General features: G+C 33.6%; 1 protein-coding gene across 1 annotated transcript; it reads right to left on the reverse strand.

Moving 5' to 3' along the window:
- Window positions 1–1,136: 1,136 nt before the first annotated feature.
- LOC106142390 (protein CLEC16A homolog) lies at window positions 1,137–16,030 on the reverse strand. Its single transcript, XM_013344133.2, has 16 exons — window positions 15,557–16,030; window positions 14,969–15,108; window positions 14,545–14,693; window positions 13,938–14,080; window positions 13,503–13,589; window positions 12,024–13,099; window positions 11,349–11,537; window positions 11,002–11,188; window positions 10,686–10,812; window positions 10,290–10,428; window positions 9,606–9,766; window positions 8,941–9,099; window positions 7,660–7,801; window positions 6,994–7,093; window positions 6,286–6,415; window positions 1,137–5,719 (listed from the first exon to the last, which is right to left on the reverse strand). The coding sequence occupies exons 1-16, from the start codon at window positions 15,757–15,759 to the stop codon at window positions 5,603–5,605; spliced, it is 3,249 nt and encodes a 1,082-aa protein (XP_013199587.1). The 5' UTR covers window positions 15,760–16,030; the 3' UTR covers window positions 1,137–5,602.

Raw genomic sequence — 16,030 nt, forward strand, 5'->3', positions numbered from 1 at the left:
CTACTAGACGCGAATTTATATATAAATATAAAAGACATAAAATAGATTTATAACTGACAATAATGATTGTTAACTGATGTATAAAAATGTTATATGCGTATGAGCGTTGATTTTATTTTAATTATGTCCAACAAATTGTGAGTAGTTCAAGCGCCGAATAAAAATAAACTTTTATTAAATAAAAACATCAATGTTAGCAGAAAATATATTTATAAAATGTATTTGACCAATGGCGTATCAAGTTAATGAAAATACTAAAGACAAGAGTGACCTGTAAAAGGGAGGACATCGATCCGTCCTTGTTCTAAATTGAGATAAGGGATGGACACTATTTAGGTCATTTTTTTGCTGTAACTTAGTAGCTATAAAATAATACCTAAGCCAAAGCTGAATACCCTGCTAACTGTAACGGCGTATGAACTACGTATAGACACCAAGAATATATTATATGTAGTTAGCTAAAGACATAAAAGGTTGATGTATAGCGAATGATACTGTCTAACAGTATAATGTTTTTATGTGTAAGTAAATATAGTAACTTTAATAAATACTACATACATGTGTGTTATGCGTGCATTGTATATGGCACAAATAGTAAATACCGTTTATATACTATATATTTTAGAACTATTTGCACCATTAGTAGTGAAATATAAATTATAATATATATCTGCAGATTTTAACTAGAGTACGATATTTATAAAATACACTTTTTTGAGATAAAGTGTTTGAATACGTTACGAGTTAAGTTTCTATAAGACGAAACAGATTATTAATACCTACTTATCTATTGTAAAAGTTTTTGATTAGTTTTTGTCAATTATACCTTTGTAATCAAATTAATGTAGTTATTTTGTATTATTTAAGTCTAAGAATGGTCAATTACTTATTGATTATTTTCGAATTAAGATTTGAAGTTTCGCCTCATTTTTAACTACTGTCTCGTTTATCTTTCTGCACGACTAAGAAATAAAGAGATAGAATATGCATTCCAGAACAATGCTGATGTGTAAATATCACCAATTCATAAACCAATAATTTCCAAAATTGGATTAGACTTTATTTACTCTTCAATACTTTTTAATACAGTCTGACATGTCAATATAAGTTCCTAACAATCATTTATTCTTTCTGACACTTAAAATTTTCATACAAAATATAATATTTGAATATTAAAAAATTAACAGCAATATAAATAAAAAAATGAGTGTTATTTACAAGAGAATAAAATAATAGTCGTACATAACGTAAATAGATGTTAAGAAAAATATGAGCTTCGTTTAGAATAACTGGCTTGTGTAACAGTGTTGTGTGACTAACGAAATAGATAAAATTACATACGAGTACATTATCACCCTTGCATTTGTTCATCAATATGTATTTTGTTTAAAAAAAAAATTATTCTTCTCTCTTTGAGACTATTTTGTAATTAAACTTACAGAAAAGCGAATGAAATTAATTTCGCATATATAAAATCCAAGCGCACATATAAATTGGTGACAGGGTTCCTTTATTTTTGTCTATCAGCAGGCGAGTTTTCATTTACCAATTCATATTAACCATACAAATTATCGGTGGGAGATATCGATATATGTATTTTATGAAGGAAAATTCGTCTGCTTCTTTACGTAATCTAAGATAGATGATTTTATACAAATATAAATTAATGACACACTTCACCGCTCATAACTGAGACACCAATATTAATTCAAAATGCTGTGAGTTAACGATAGGCTACTGAACAATATAAATTAGTATATAATATTATTTACGCAAGGTGCACCAAAATTCTACCAATTTCTTAAAAAAGAGTTATAGTGACCATAATAGTTTGCTACTACGGATTAAAGTTTTTTTTTTAATAGAATGCTTTCCATACTAACTGTATTTGTCTATGGTAATATTAATTTAAATACGGTTTAAAGTTCACTCTTAAACAAAGTTTCAGCATACGTGCTTCCATTAAGCTTGTGTCGACGTTGCTTCAGATTCCTAAATAGTATTTAAATTCATATTAGTTTATTTGATAGGCTAAAACCTTATGTTTCAGGGCCTAATAATGCTATGTTTTGATATCAACTTCCAGTCACACAAAATAATAACTTTGCATGAATTGAGCCACCATAAGATATTGCTGTCTTATTAAATGCTGTTTAGATGTTTCCGAAGCGTTACACCTTGTCACATTGTAAAAATTACAAAAATAAATATTCATTAGAGACATTAATCACTTATATATATATCAAGTAATGGAATAAGATAATTGAAGGAAAAGTTGATATCAAAACATGGAAAACTGTATGTACATATTATTCTTTAGTATTAATTCCGGATATACATATTTTTAATATGCAGCTGTTGTTTAATTACACAATGTAAGATATAATGTTTAATGTCACAATCGAATATCAGCAATTTAATGTGGCGAAAGCCATGAAACCGTACCTTATCTTTACATGTATAATAAAAAAAAATATTTTGGTCTGATGAACGGCTCCTGAACGTCACGCAGGTGGTTATAAGTTATTAAAATTATTAAGTATATTATAAATTGCGCTGACCAAAATACTAAATAAGTTCACAAGATATTAATAGTTTACGATTAAGTTACTAATAATGTTAATTGTAAATGGAATTATTTCAAGTTCCTTTCAACTTTGCCTTTAAAATTAAGTATTTTAATTTAGACAATGATAAATATGCGCGAATGCACGGGAGTTTTATTAAAATGAGTACATTTTAAAATATAAAATGCAAATAAGTTGAAATTGCGTAGAATTGATTTTAAAATGATTAGCCTAGCTACGTGTAACATCGAAGTCTCTATGTATTAATTGATTTTGATTAAAAAAATGTACTGCGTTACATGTTCATGGTTAAATAATGATTACTGTGATTTTAACGTTGTTTAAAGTGTTAATTGAAATTTAAGATAATTTATGTGTGTCTCAGTTTCCTTTATATTTTATTTTGACAAGGAGATTAGCGCTCAAAGAAGTTGTATGTTATTGATATATATTAATAAGGTTTTATAATGTAATATGATAAAGAGCAATGGGATGTAATATTGATAATTTTATTATGTTTTGTAAATAATTAATTAATGTCATACCCAGTACTGTTCATCGTTTATATTATTTATAGGCATTGGTGCATATCATGTGTATAGGAGCAGATGATTAATCAAATAAATTAGAACAAAAATAGTTGAAAAACATCTTTCATTTTAAAACTGACAGCGAATCCTGATTTTTTTGTAAGAACCATTTAATTATATTATAGAGAAAGACTACTTCAGTTTCGTCTACTATTATATATTTATATCAAAAAGTTACCCAAGATCGAGGTACATTAAAAACACTTTGTCATACATATAACATGTTATATATTCCATTTCAACTCCTAAGATAATATGTCTCTGAACAAAAATATACATTAATTATTGCAAACGTTAAACAAAATCACAACATAAATTGCGGCTATCGTCACTCACTCGTGATTTTATGCTTTTTTAATCTTTTTTGGATTATGTTATCATGCAGTCGATTTACAAGTTTTATAGAAAAAATATATTAAAAACCAAATATATCACATCCGAATCGCAAGGTTGCCAATCTTAAGTCAATTAAATATACAAATTTCAGACAACCACCATTGTGCTTTCAATAAACTAAGTAAATATGTTAGGATATCTTAAAACAAATTGCTCTGACTTTTCAAGTTAATACATTACTTTTAATAAGTTTTTATTACCTACCTTGAAGTCTGTAAGAAATAACAAAAAAAAAAATATCACAATCAAAAAAATCCAGGTAAAAGTTAACCACATAAGACTTTTATGACATTAATGTTATTTTCTTTAGCGAATGAAGTAAATTACATACGGAAATTTCAAACGGTTAACAATATTGTTAATAATTCAGCAAATGTAAGAAACTTCTTTTTGTCACAAAAATTAAAAATATGTAGGTACCTGGACATTATGTAATTCAATAAAAACATTATTAGACTAACCTGAGGCGATCGATTTTTAAATTTAATAAAATTTAATAAAGCAATAACTATAACGTATAGCTTATTTCCGTATGAAATGACTTCATTTTACAGTCAAGAGCAGTAAAACCTGAAACTTAGGTTTCTGTTTTTATGAACAGTGGTCATGTTAAATTATATTTATATATTTGTTTCTCTGCAGTTGACTGTAAATATCTAAATATTATCTATATTAACTAATCACATACATAAATATACGGACGTTACGTGAGATCTATGTAGTTAGTTTTACAAAAATACGTTTCAACAATATTAGTATTATACTTTAAATTTAACTACGACTATCTAAAGAACTAAACTTATTAATATTCTATATTTTAATTTTTTTTATCGATAAAGAAGTCATTAATTTTGTGTGCTTAATTGTATTTTTGCAAGATCTATGGAACATAGTGTAGGCGGATAATTTTGAATTTTTATTTTGAAATCGTCTTTATTTCAAATGCAATATTTTAATTAAAATTGGTTGAATATAAATTATACATTTTTATAAATAAAAAATTATATTGCTTAAGAAACAATGGCACAGGAAATAGGAGTACTTGTTTGAGAAACGTTCTTTATTTTTTTGTTCTTTTCTTTTATTGATACAATAAGTCGAAGGTAATATTATTCATGAAGTTCTTTAATTACGTAGGGAAAAGTCATTTATTTCAAAAAAATTAACCATAGATTTCTAAAAAATAAACAAAAATTCCGGACAAATCACACAGATTGAAGTCAGTTAGAGACTTATGTTAAGGGATACTACTCAACAATAAACAAATAGTTATCCAAGTCCCAAGCCAATAATTAAAAAAACATTTTCTATTATAACCTTAACCGGAAATCAAACCCGGGAATCCAGTTTAGCAAAAACAACCACTGCGTCAAAATAATCAGATATCCACCGTACACCACAACAACTTAATATATCAAGAATCGTATAACGAGGTTACTTATAAAATATCAACAACCAGTTGATTGTGATTTATGAAGAATAAATCAATCAATTGCGTAACGATATACCAAGGTTTAATTGTACTAACTGCCATGACAAGTCTTTGTTCAGCCTGGGAATTGGGAAACGCGCGCAACAAAGTTTATTAAAATTAACGTAAATGTTTGTATGAAAGTATAGCGGGAGTGATGTTTCGGATTCGACTGGCACAAAGGGAGAGAAAAAGATCTTCCGCGAGGCTGGCAGTTATGTTGCCGCTGCAAAGAATCTCCAATCCGAAGAAACTTCGCTTGCGCGAATATGAATCTTCGCTGTTATTGGCTAACGCCACAGCATGTTTTCTTGTTATTGGCTGATGGCGTGTGACGTAGAGATGTCGTCACAAAAGTATACATAATGTAACAGCCAGTAAAAACTTATAAATGTATTGTTGCCCATGATCTTTACTTTCTAGCCCTGCGAGGTTTTTAATCTTTTACAAGTAACCATACATAAGAGAAAATAGTCCAAATATTTAATTTGATATTTTTATAAACCATGGTAGCCGTACCACAGAAGTTTTATATAGTTTTTCCACACTTACTTTTCTTGCGAATATTTTAGCTAGTATCATATGGTTTCTATCAAGCCCTTGCGTTTCGGCCTAGGCTTGTCCGTCGATATAAATGAGGTCTCCTCTGAAGAGAGTGTAGGTTTCAGTGTCAGGGCTGAGGTGCTGGGTTGACTCTGTGAAACAATCAAAAATATACTTTTTACTAAGATATATAGTACTATAGATGTACAGTGACAACAAGATTATATGTGTAAATAGCATATAATCTTGTTGTCACTGTACCAATAACGGAAACCGTAGTGTGTAACATATTTTAACTATGCAACAAAATTTTGGGCTTAACCGGAGATTCGACTGAGATTATTATCGACTGGTTATCGTTATAGCTATATGGTGCAATCCACAACAAACTTTTTTGGAATGATGGTAAAGATCAAAATTGTTCTAAAATTATTAAACGATAGAGTTGTTTATTGTATTGGAAAAAGGAAATGTTATTTTAAGTCAACACCATACGTTTTCGAATTTCAAAATAATACTGCATCACAGAGCAAATAATGCAAGTGTAATGTACACTTAAAATCAACAGAGTTTTGTTATTAACAACAAAATCTTGAACGCTGTCATAGAAATTTTATTTTACTTTCAAAGAAAGCTACACTATGACATGCATGGAAACGTTCGCATTCGGTGTATTTTCTTCATTCCCACTATATATTACATAATTTTCAATAAATACCTGTGTAAGAGGCGGTTCATTGACGGCAGTCTTGGAGTTGCTCCTAATATCTTCTAAAGGAATGTCTTCGGAGCGGGAGCGCGGCGAGCTGTCGCGAGAAGCGTGCGTACTGCTGGTTCGGGATACGCTACTGTAAATAATTAAATATTAATAAATAAACATCTTTTTAATATCTGTCCAACTCCCATCAGTGAGAAAGGGTTTTTTGCTATTAGTCAAATAATATTCAACCATGTTGCATTAATTAATACGACAAACATCATATTATAAGTTAAACCTACCCCATTTATTTTTTCCTTGATATGTGGAACTACTATTACTACAAATAATTACAATATATTACTACAAACGATATCATTTTTTATCGTTAAAACTAAAGTATTTTAAAGGTAAACCAATAAAGTTTTTAAATTAAACATGACATGTGTTTTGTCAGCGACGCACAGCGCCATCTTGTAACATCATTTAAACAATTATCTTACGTAATAAGCTTGGCCCGAAGAATAATCTAGTTCAAGAGAAAAATCCAAACAAAATACAAAATATTATTTGGTATAGAATTTTCTCTTTATGCTTATTAGGTTACGTATTATGCTGAACCAGAAGAAGAGTTTATCACAGTCATGTTAAACGTTATTTTAAATTTATAGACTTTATAAGTTTACCTTTACAATACAAGTATTTACGTTAAAATATGATATTAGTTACCTTTCTCTGCTAGTGGTCCGTTCTCTGTATACAACGATGCCATCTTTCAGCATGTGTGCGCTCGGCCTTCTTAGTCTTCGCTCGACGTCTTCTTCGCCACCTTAAAAAAGAATAATATGTGTAAAAAAACTACCAAGTTGGTTTAAAAGTGAAAAATACTTCTTACAGGGTTGATCTAGGAGTGGGATATAGCTAGAGATAAACTAAAATCTGGCCAAGTGCGTGTCGGTGTAAACATGATTCAATGTGGTTAAGGGTCTCTGCAAGGTTACGGAGGTCAGACGAGAGTCGCTCCGTGTAAAAACCTGACTTACGCATTTCAGGATCATGGTCAAAGTCGGTCTCCGTGGTCCTCTCACGAAATATGAGGACGCATACAGAACTTACTTTAAGATGATGAAATATACTACTTTCTTTACCCTCCAGGTGTTAGAACAGTATAGTAACTTATGCGTTCAGAGGGATTAGTGCGATTTTTACTCGAACAAACGCGTCGAATGAGTATACGCGAATTTATATGGAATTGCATTAGTGCCATCTCGTTACCACTAGGTGGCGCTCATAAATTACAAACAAATTCGCGATAACATGCTCGACTCGTTCGCTTGAGTAAAACTTGAGCTAACCCCTCAGTAGACTAGTACTGAACCCTAAAGCTATAGGTACCTATAGATCTTCGGATGGCACTGAACCCGGGCCTCGTGAACAGCGGGCGATGTCGCGGCTGCAGCGCGGGCGCGGTCACTCCGGAAACTTCTAGCAGTCGCCCGATCTGCGCCATCTTCTTTTGGCGCGATTTCGTCCGACCCTGAATTGAAAGAGTTGTAAGCCTGTGGTATATCAGAACGTTCATGATTTTAACAATTTTTATTTTGTTTAACAAGAGTTCGCTTGGTAAAACCGTCGAAAACTCGTGATACGGCGTCGTAGACGATACGACGTGTCGTAGATCGGATGAGGGCAGCCTCGTAGCGCTTTGCTATAGCGTAGCGGCAGTCATTTATATGTTCAGGTTTGCAACAAACACGAGAGAAAGTAATTATAAAAAACCATTTGTATAAAGAATGTGATTCGGACTCGCATCTCTTACGTAGGTTTGTATGAATGCCATGTTACAATTCGATTTCGATTCTCACAAGGTCACAACGCAGACAGAACGTCATACGAGTATCAATATTTACGCATGTTCTAATAACAATACACAGAGATCTTTTATCACAATCATAGTATTGTATTATCATTGACTCAATGACGTGCAAGTAGAATATCTAGGACATGCTTTGTCACATTTTTATTTGTATTGTAGTAATACATATTGAACGACCTAGATTAGGTTTACCTACAATGGTTGCGGAGGTCAGATGGGAGTCGCTTCATGTAAAAACCTGACTCACCCAATCAAGTATCCATGGTCAAAGGCATACCCAGGGCTCCTCTCCAGAGTGGTGAGGATAACACCTATTGAACGACCGCCTGAAGCCGCCTTAGTCGCTGAAAAGCCACCATGCTTCGTATGTGAGCTGTCGAACTTGAACAACGCGTTTTTGGCAACGCGTCATTGGTTCTGACGTTCGACTTGTTAGGCGGAGGTTCAGTATACTCTTTTATTCTTTCCTTTATTTGTATTTAACCTTGGTTTTCTGAGAAACAAGCATCTGCTTACTTTAGACACCAGTCTCTCATAACCTTAACTATGTTATGTATTTACTGCTTGAAATTTTAAAGAAAATAAAATATTTGATTTGATATTTTTGATTTTTCGGTCAGTCGTTGTTTAGCAGCTATGCTTTTTTTATGCGGTCGTCGAATTTGAATTCAGGTCGTAAAAGCACAGTTCCAAGCCACGAGGCATTATAATGTTAGATAGACGACGAGGCTTTATATTGTTAGATAAACGATCACAGATACTTTTTACCTCATTACATTAGTATTTAGCGAGTTACTAACCTTGGTAAGTCGTTGTTTAGCCGCCATACTACGTATGTGGTCGTCGAATTTGAACTTGGCACGTAATAGCACAGTTCTCGGCAACGCGCCGTTGGTACCAACGCGTGGCTTATATATTGTTAGGTGTAGGCATCGGGGGTCCTCTTTGTCGCCTTGTATCTATTAAAAAATAAGAAGCTGTATAATACTGGTTGCAAGTCACGTGTCAATAAAATTATTGCCTATGAACTTTGCCTACTTTTTTTAATAATGTAATAATAATAGTCGTACTGTCGTATTAGTAGGGTAAAGTAGAAGAAGAATGACTCATATCTTCATGTGAATGAAATAAGAGGCCACTAAGGGAAGCAGGCAGTCAAAGCTATACCTATGTAATGCCTGGGGAACCGCGGCTACGATGTTGAGGAGTTGGATGTTTTGTTAGAACTTAATTGCATAAATCAAAATACTCGTATAAGAAAAAGCACACTACGAAAATATTGCAACGGCGGAATTATCCCAAAAAGAGATCTCTTTCAGCCAATCCGCAAACAAAAACGGATAACATTTGCTGTAGGTATCATATATGCATCAATGTTAAAACACAACAAATTTGGCTTTTTCATTGTGACGTTACGCTATATCTATCGCCACAAGTTAAATGTAGTTTCGAAAAAACTGCTCACTTCCAAGTCCTGCAAGCTGCCGACCAGTTTCGCGACGCCCCACCCCATCTTTTGTTTCTCGGGCTCAACCAGAATTATCTGAATGTTGTCCACCGCCAGGAAGCGGTGTTGCCAGGTACCATCCTTCTGTATTATGTCGCATGATATAAGATCCGATTCGTCTGGAAGGGAATGCTAATATCAAAAAACCTACCTAACTTTAGAGTGAGACAAAACATCGGGAGAAAAGATAAACGTTCAGGCAACTGGATGTGTAACTATAATCCAGAAAAGGTTGGATTCCCTTGTAAAAGTTGCGGAGGCCGGATGGAAGTTGCTTCGTGTAAAAATCTGAATTATCTGATGCAGAATCATGTTCAAACGCAAAGCGCAAACTGGGCTACATATTATGTTTTTAGTACAATAAAATAGCGACACGGTCGGTAATGACTTAAAGATTTTGCGTCCGCCATCTTGAATTCTTGGTGACGCCATTTTGTTTAAGTATAGTTTTTTTACACGCCATTATTAGGTACTTACACTTTTCTATATCCTGTTAACCTACGGCATATTAAATATATCTTCAGCACAAAGTCGAAATCAATAATTGAAATTTGCAAATAAGTAGGTATATAAGATTTTCAAAATTCTCATGACACCATAACCCCAGAGTAAAATATAGTGTCAAAATAAAACACCACTTACTTAAGTCTAGTGAATCTCCCACTTGCACGAATGACGCGGGATTTCTCAAAGGCAATTGTGTTTCCGGTTTTCCTGTCAGTTTGAGATACAGATCCCGAATCAGAAAGAAGGTTCTTATAGCACGGCGGGCTTTTTCCATCTGGTGAATAAAAATACAATTCAAAAGAAAAACAACTAAGGTTAATAAATGAGAACAAAAAAGAAAATAATTCTAAAACTTTGAGTGTGGTTCACGGACTATGTAGGTAAGTATTATTGAAATATCGGGTGGGCAGTAATAGAATCTCCGCATCCATTCACCACTACCCTACATTTAAACGTCTGTCTGTTTAGCTGCATACCTAGTAAAATATATACAGTGCTTAAATACTTAGTACTGTTATACGAAATACTCACTTCTCCACTAGGCAATCTTTTAGCAAAAGCGATGCCAGACATAGGCGTGCGAGTTGGGGGTAACAGTATCGCCGCGTCCATACACAACCACTCCACATTAAGAGGTCGTTTACTCATTTCGCAATACCTAAAAGAAAGAAATTAGAACATGCAAATACCGTTATTCAGTATGTGTTTATAAAAGTTGCACTGAACCCCATTAAAGGTTTCCCTGTGGCATGGGAGTCAGGCTCCTTATACACATACCACAGTACTATGCCTACTGATAACGTAAAGTAATTTAAAATGCTGTGTAATTTAAATTTAAAATACTCACTCGTCTTCGAACATGTCCAAGAATATATCGTCGCACTTGTAGAAGTTTCTAGCTAACGCGGCGGCGCGCCCGCGCAAAGCTTCGGCGGCCGCAAGATGGCGCGCGCCCGCGATACCAGTGGCGCCTTGCATGGCTATACGCACTAGTGTCACGCTTAGCTCCAACGTCACGAGACGGACTTTTGACGCTAGAAACAAAAAAAACAATTGGTATTTCCCGCGGAAAAAATCTAGTTTTTTAAATATGTATATAAAAGCGGACACTGACTGATTTATCATACAGTCCAAACTGCTTGCTCGAGAGATGTGAAATTTGGCATGTGGGTTATATAGGAGATCTTACTATACCTGGTCTACAGCTCAAGTTGGCGATCGCCATCAGTTTGGCAATAAGTAACGTGTTGAAACTGTGCATATATCTTCTGCCAGACTGAGGCGTCGATTGTTCACCGCTGTCACTAGATGGCGCTTCTATCTGAGTATTCGGTATTTCCGTTTCCGGACACAGTAGTGTGTCTAGCAATTCTGTGTTTACACCTATAACAAAATCATATTTTTATGTATATGTTACGGTTATACACCTAATTGTATTTTATATAATTACATCAATTATTTATCAATGCACAATAAAACCTTTTTACCAAATTTCAGATTACCTAATCCATTCATTATTACCTTTAAAAGTAAATGTCAGTCATTGCTTTAGTTTCCATTTAATTCGATGTTGATATAAATTTTATGATATGTACTTAAACAAGATAATCTTTTTATCTTTAGAGATTGCTATGTGCGTAGTAGTTAAAAAAATTATGTTTGTTTCATTCAAACATAAATTTTTTAACCACTTATCTAAGCTAGGTCTACAACAAAGTTTTCACTTTAAGTGTAACTAAAAATTATATCTTACCCACTAACGGCCAAGGCAAGCAAAGAAATAGAAATCAGTTTTTAGTAAAGACACAGAACGAAATCTAATTGCAAAATATCGTTAAATGTCTCATTCATCTAAATAAAACTTCTTACCTTTATTGTTGATCAAGGCAAACAATAAACACAGTGCGAATAACGCCTTATAGTCATTTTCTGTGCAGTCCAAAGATTCGAAAATCGTTTTCAAAAACGGCCTCTTTTCAATTTCTCTATTCTCTCTTTCTATAATACTTTCTAACGATATAACCTTCTCTGTCGCTGGTGGTATAGCACCAAGTAGTTTCTGCTTTTCTTCATCCGTTATATTATTCAGTTCTGAAACTTTACTGGAACTGGATTCGATACCAGAGTCAGGTAACGGTGAATCGGGCATATTTTCTTTTGGCGACATTATTCCACTCCTGACTGAATGCATTTGCGTGACTAAATCTTCGGTGGAATCATTCACAACACTAGAAGACTCGCTTATGTGAGATGTGGACGGTAAAGAAGTCGATACCAACTCGGGATCAAGATCACAACTTGAATGATCGGTATCTTTATCGTCATAACCGAACGCTTTGGCACCGCTGAATTCCGGAGTCGTGTAATCCCTTTCATGACCAGAGGTGCTCTCTAATGCCTTCTCCAAACTCAACTGAGGTTTAGAAAATTCCAGTTTAACACTCGATTTGGTATTACTCAGGTACATTTCTAAAATTTTCGTAGCGCCATCTGCGAATACTGACAAATCAGATTGTAATATGATCCAGGCTAAAGCGTGCACTATAGGACCATGCGTAATTATTAGGAATACTTGTGATAGCAAAAATAATGAAACAACGCAAGAAACTGATGGCTTTTCTTCCTCCGACTCCATTCTCCTTGGGAAATTCATTCTTCCAGGGGACATTTCCGCATTTTTCCCCTTTAATATTGCTTCTAAATTTCTTGTTATGACCTCTATGCTTTGTAAATGGTCTCTGTTGTACGGCGAGGATGATGTCGGTCGTCTTAAAGATTCTGAGGTCAAAGAATAAATGTACAGGGGTACTAGAAGCTTGTGGAGTAGATGCTCAGTGAGAACATCGTTGAGGTCGGGTATGTTGAGGCATAATATGTCGTTTATGTAGTGAAGATGGTCCAGATGTTCAGCTACTAAGTCATCAAGCTTTTGTTGAGACTGGTGGCTTTAAAAAAAAGAATTTATCATTTAATTAAAACATAAAAATATAAAAAGCAACTAAGGGAAAGGCTTATAAACTTGGGATTCTTCTTTTAGGCAATGGGCAAGCAAACTGCAACTATTTGAATCTCCATTCTATCATTATGCCAATCAGCTGGCCTGAGCGGAGCGTGGCCTGTCTGCCGTTTCGAAGCTGTTGACTCTGTCTACCACGCAGGGGATATAGGCCTTACTTTATGTTTGTAAAAAAAACATTGCAGGGAAATCAATACTTCACTTATAATTTCCGACACGAACAGATAATAATAGAACATTCAAGGTGAGTTAATTATTTGGTGCATGAGATACCTATTCAAAATCAAACCTAATAATACACAAATATACAAAGTGTGTAAAGTACTACTTACTCGGCATCATTTCTCACACACGCATCTAGCTCCAAAATGTGTTTTCCTATGAACCATACTAGATTGCTAAAGTAGGGTGCTGCAGTTCTGAAAAAAAAAACACTTTTAATCATTTGTTATTTATAAACACTTACATCTAGTTGAATGACAATTACTATAATAGATAGTCAATTAGACCAACAAATAATTTGTATATTAGTATTTATCTATATCAGTGTATTTAAATAAGGCCACATTCAGCTGTTTAGCTTTGAGATTCAAATAGCAACACGTTGCTAGCCTATCGCCTAAAAGAAAAATCGCAATTTATCAAATGCCTATCCCTTAGTCGCCTTTTACGACATCTATGGAAAAGAAATGGAGTGGTCTTATTCTATTTTCTATTGGTGCCACATAGCGCTAACATAATAATAATACATATTTAAGGTATGATACCTGTCTCTAATGAACCTCAGCATGCTAGCATCCTGGACTCTGTAGACATTAAGTGTGAGCGTCCTGACAGCAATCCGAACCATTGACTCCGAGTGGTTGAAGAATTTTATTGCCTCCGTGTACAGGGGGAAGTCTTTGGTATGCTGCAAATTATTACAATGCCATTGAAACAAGAATTTAATAGATCAAAATGAGCAATTAAAATTGTGAAACCATCATTGGCCAAGATGTAATAAGTAATGAGAAAGTTACTTTACATTTTTACAGCACTGCCTGATTTGATAGTAAAACTACTTAGTTTTAAATTATTAAATAATACTTCTAAAGAAGTCTTTCTTGTTACAGATGTGATGCCAAAATTAGGGAACATAAAGTGGCGGCATTGTTTTTAACATGGCAAACACATTATTGAAAATCACATCAAGCCTCTTTCCTGTAGGGTTAGGCAGGCATAATCTTATAATTTTGTAAAATAATACATACTTTATGCACCCTGATTTTGGTATCAGTTCTGTTAGTTATTTAACTTAGTTCAGAAAAAAAAAAGATGCACATACTGTAGCCACTTCATAAAACTTAAGAAATCAGAAGAAAATACTTCACATACCTCATTGTAAAAGAAGTGGATTGTATGATTGTTCAGTTTTAAACTCAATGTCTTTAGGAATGATATGTAATACGCCATCACCTCCTCATCAGAGAAATCAAATTTATGCACTATTATGGAATTCACATGGTTGTTACTGAGCAAATAATCTGAAAATGCATACAAAATATAAACATTGTCTAAAAAATGAAGTTTTACTTTCTGGTATTTTACTAGAATGTAGAATGAAGATTTGAACCTTACAAGTGGTCAAGTCACAGAATCACGGTTACACATTGCAACACCTACATGTGATGGTTTCTTTACATTTTTCATCATAACGAGAGCATTAACAAACTATAGCGAGAGAGAGGTCGGCACACTACAGCTGTCAGTAAATTAAGTAAGTAAACAACAGCAGTAACAAAAGATAAAAATGACTTACACAGAGATGTCTCATTTCTGATATTCTCAAACAGAATGTTAAGTGTCTGCAATAGTTGCACACACACATATGAAGAGCCCCCACATTTCTGTCTCATAATCTTCAAGAAATAAGACAGCATGTTCTTTTCTAAGAAGAAACTGTAAAAGTCATAATCATTTTATGAAATGTTTGAAATATGAAAATATTGGTTGTCGTACAGGACATGTAATGACAAGAATGTATAAAAATTCAAACATATAATAAAGTCTTTATCCCTTGCAAATAGAGAGTGAACAGACTCAAAAAGACTGAAAAGCCATGTTCAGCTCTAAAGCTTAATGATGGAATTGAAATTTAAATAGTGACAGGTTGCTAGTCCAAGAATCACAAGCTTATTAGTTTCACTTGTCACTTTTACAATATCCATGGGTAAATATAGAGTGGTCCTATACTAAAGTAAAATTTTTGTAAGTCTAGTGTATCATTTTTGTATAAAAGCAATATTCAAGGACATTCAAGCATTCGAAACTATATCAAGGGCACATTTATCGAGTAGGTATCCCAATTACCTACAAACCTACAAAGTTATCAAATATTGTTACTTACTCGAAAACCGAACTGTCGTTTTGATCGCCCCATATCAGGATCTCGGCTATACATCTTAAAGATTCAACCAAAGTGCCTCTGTTACTTTCAGAGACTGTTGTATTCTTACACAGTATATTATGTAAATATTTCAATCTCTCTAGGGAATGAGGGTTTTTTGGACGGCCCCAGCCCGCTCCAAACCAACTACGGCTCCGAAACATGTTGTTAGTAAACTTTTGCAGTGACTAATCAACAGGAACGGAACATTTTAGTCTTTTTTAGTTGTGATAATCACGTCGTCACAATCAATTAGCACTTTGAACGAAATAAACTACTGTTTTAGTTATATTTTTCATTGTTTTAACACTAACAATTACACATGCTTATAAACTCTTTTTAATTTTATATAGCTGCAATGTTTCTGTTTTTAAAGTTTGTTTTATATTAATTTTATTTTAGAAATCACGACACCCTCATCACATCACCTGGGAT

Source organism: Amyelois transitella, chromosome 12 (genome assembly GCF_032362555.1).
Source record: "Amyelois transitella isolate CPQ chromosome 12, ilAmyTran1.1, whole genome shotgun sequence".
Classification (NCBI taxonomy): Eukaryota; Metazoa; Arthropoda; class Insecta; order Lepidoptera; family Pyralidae; genus Amyelois; species Amyelois transitella.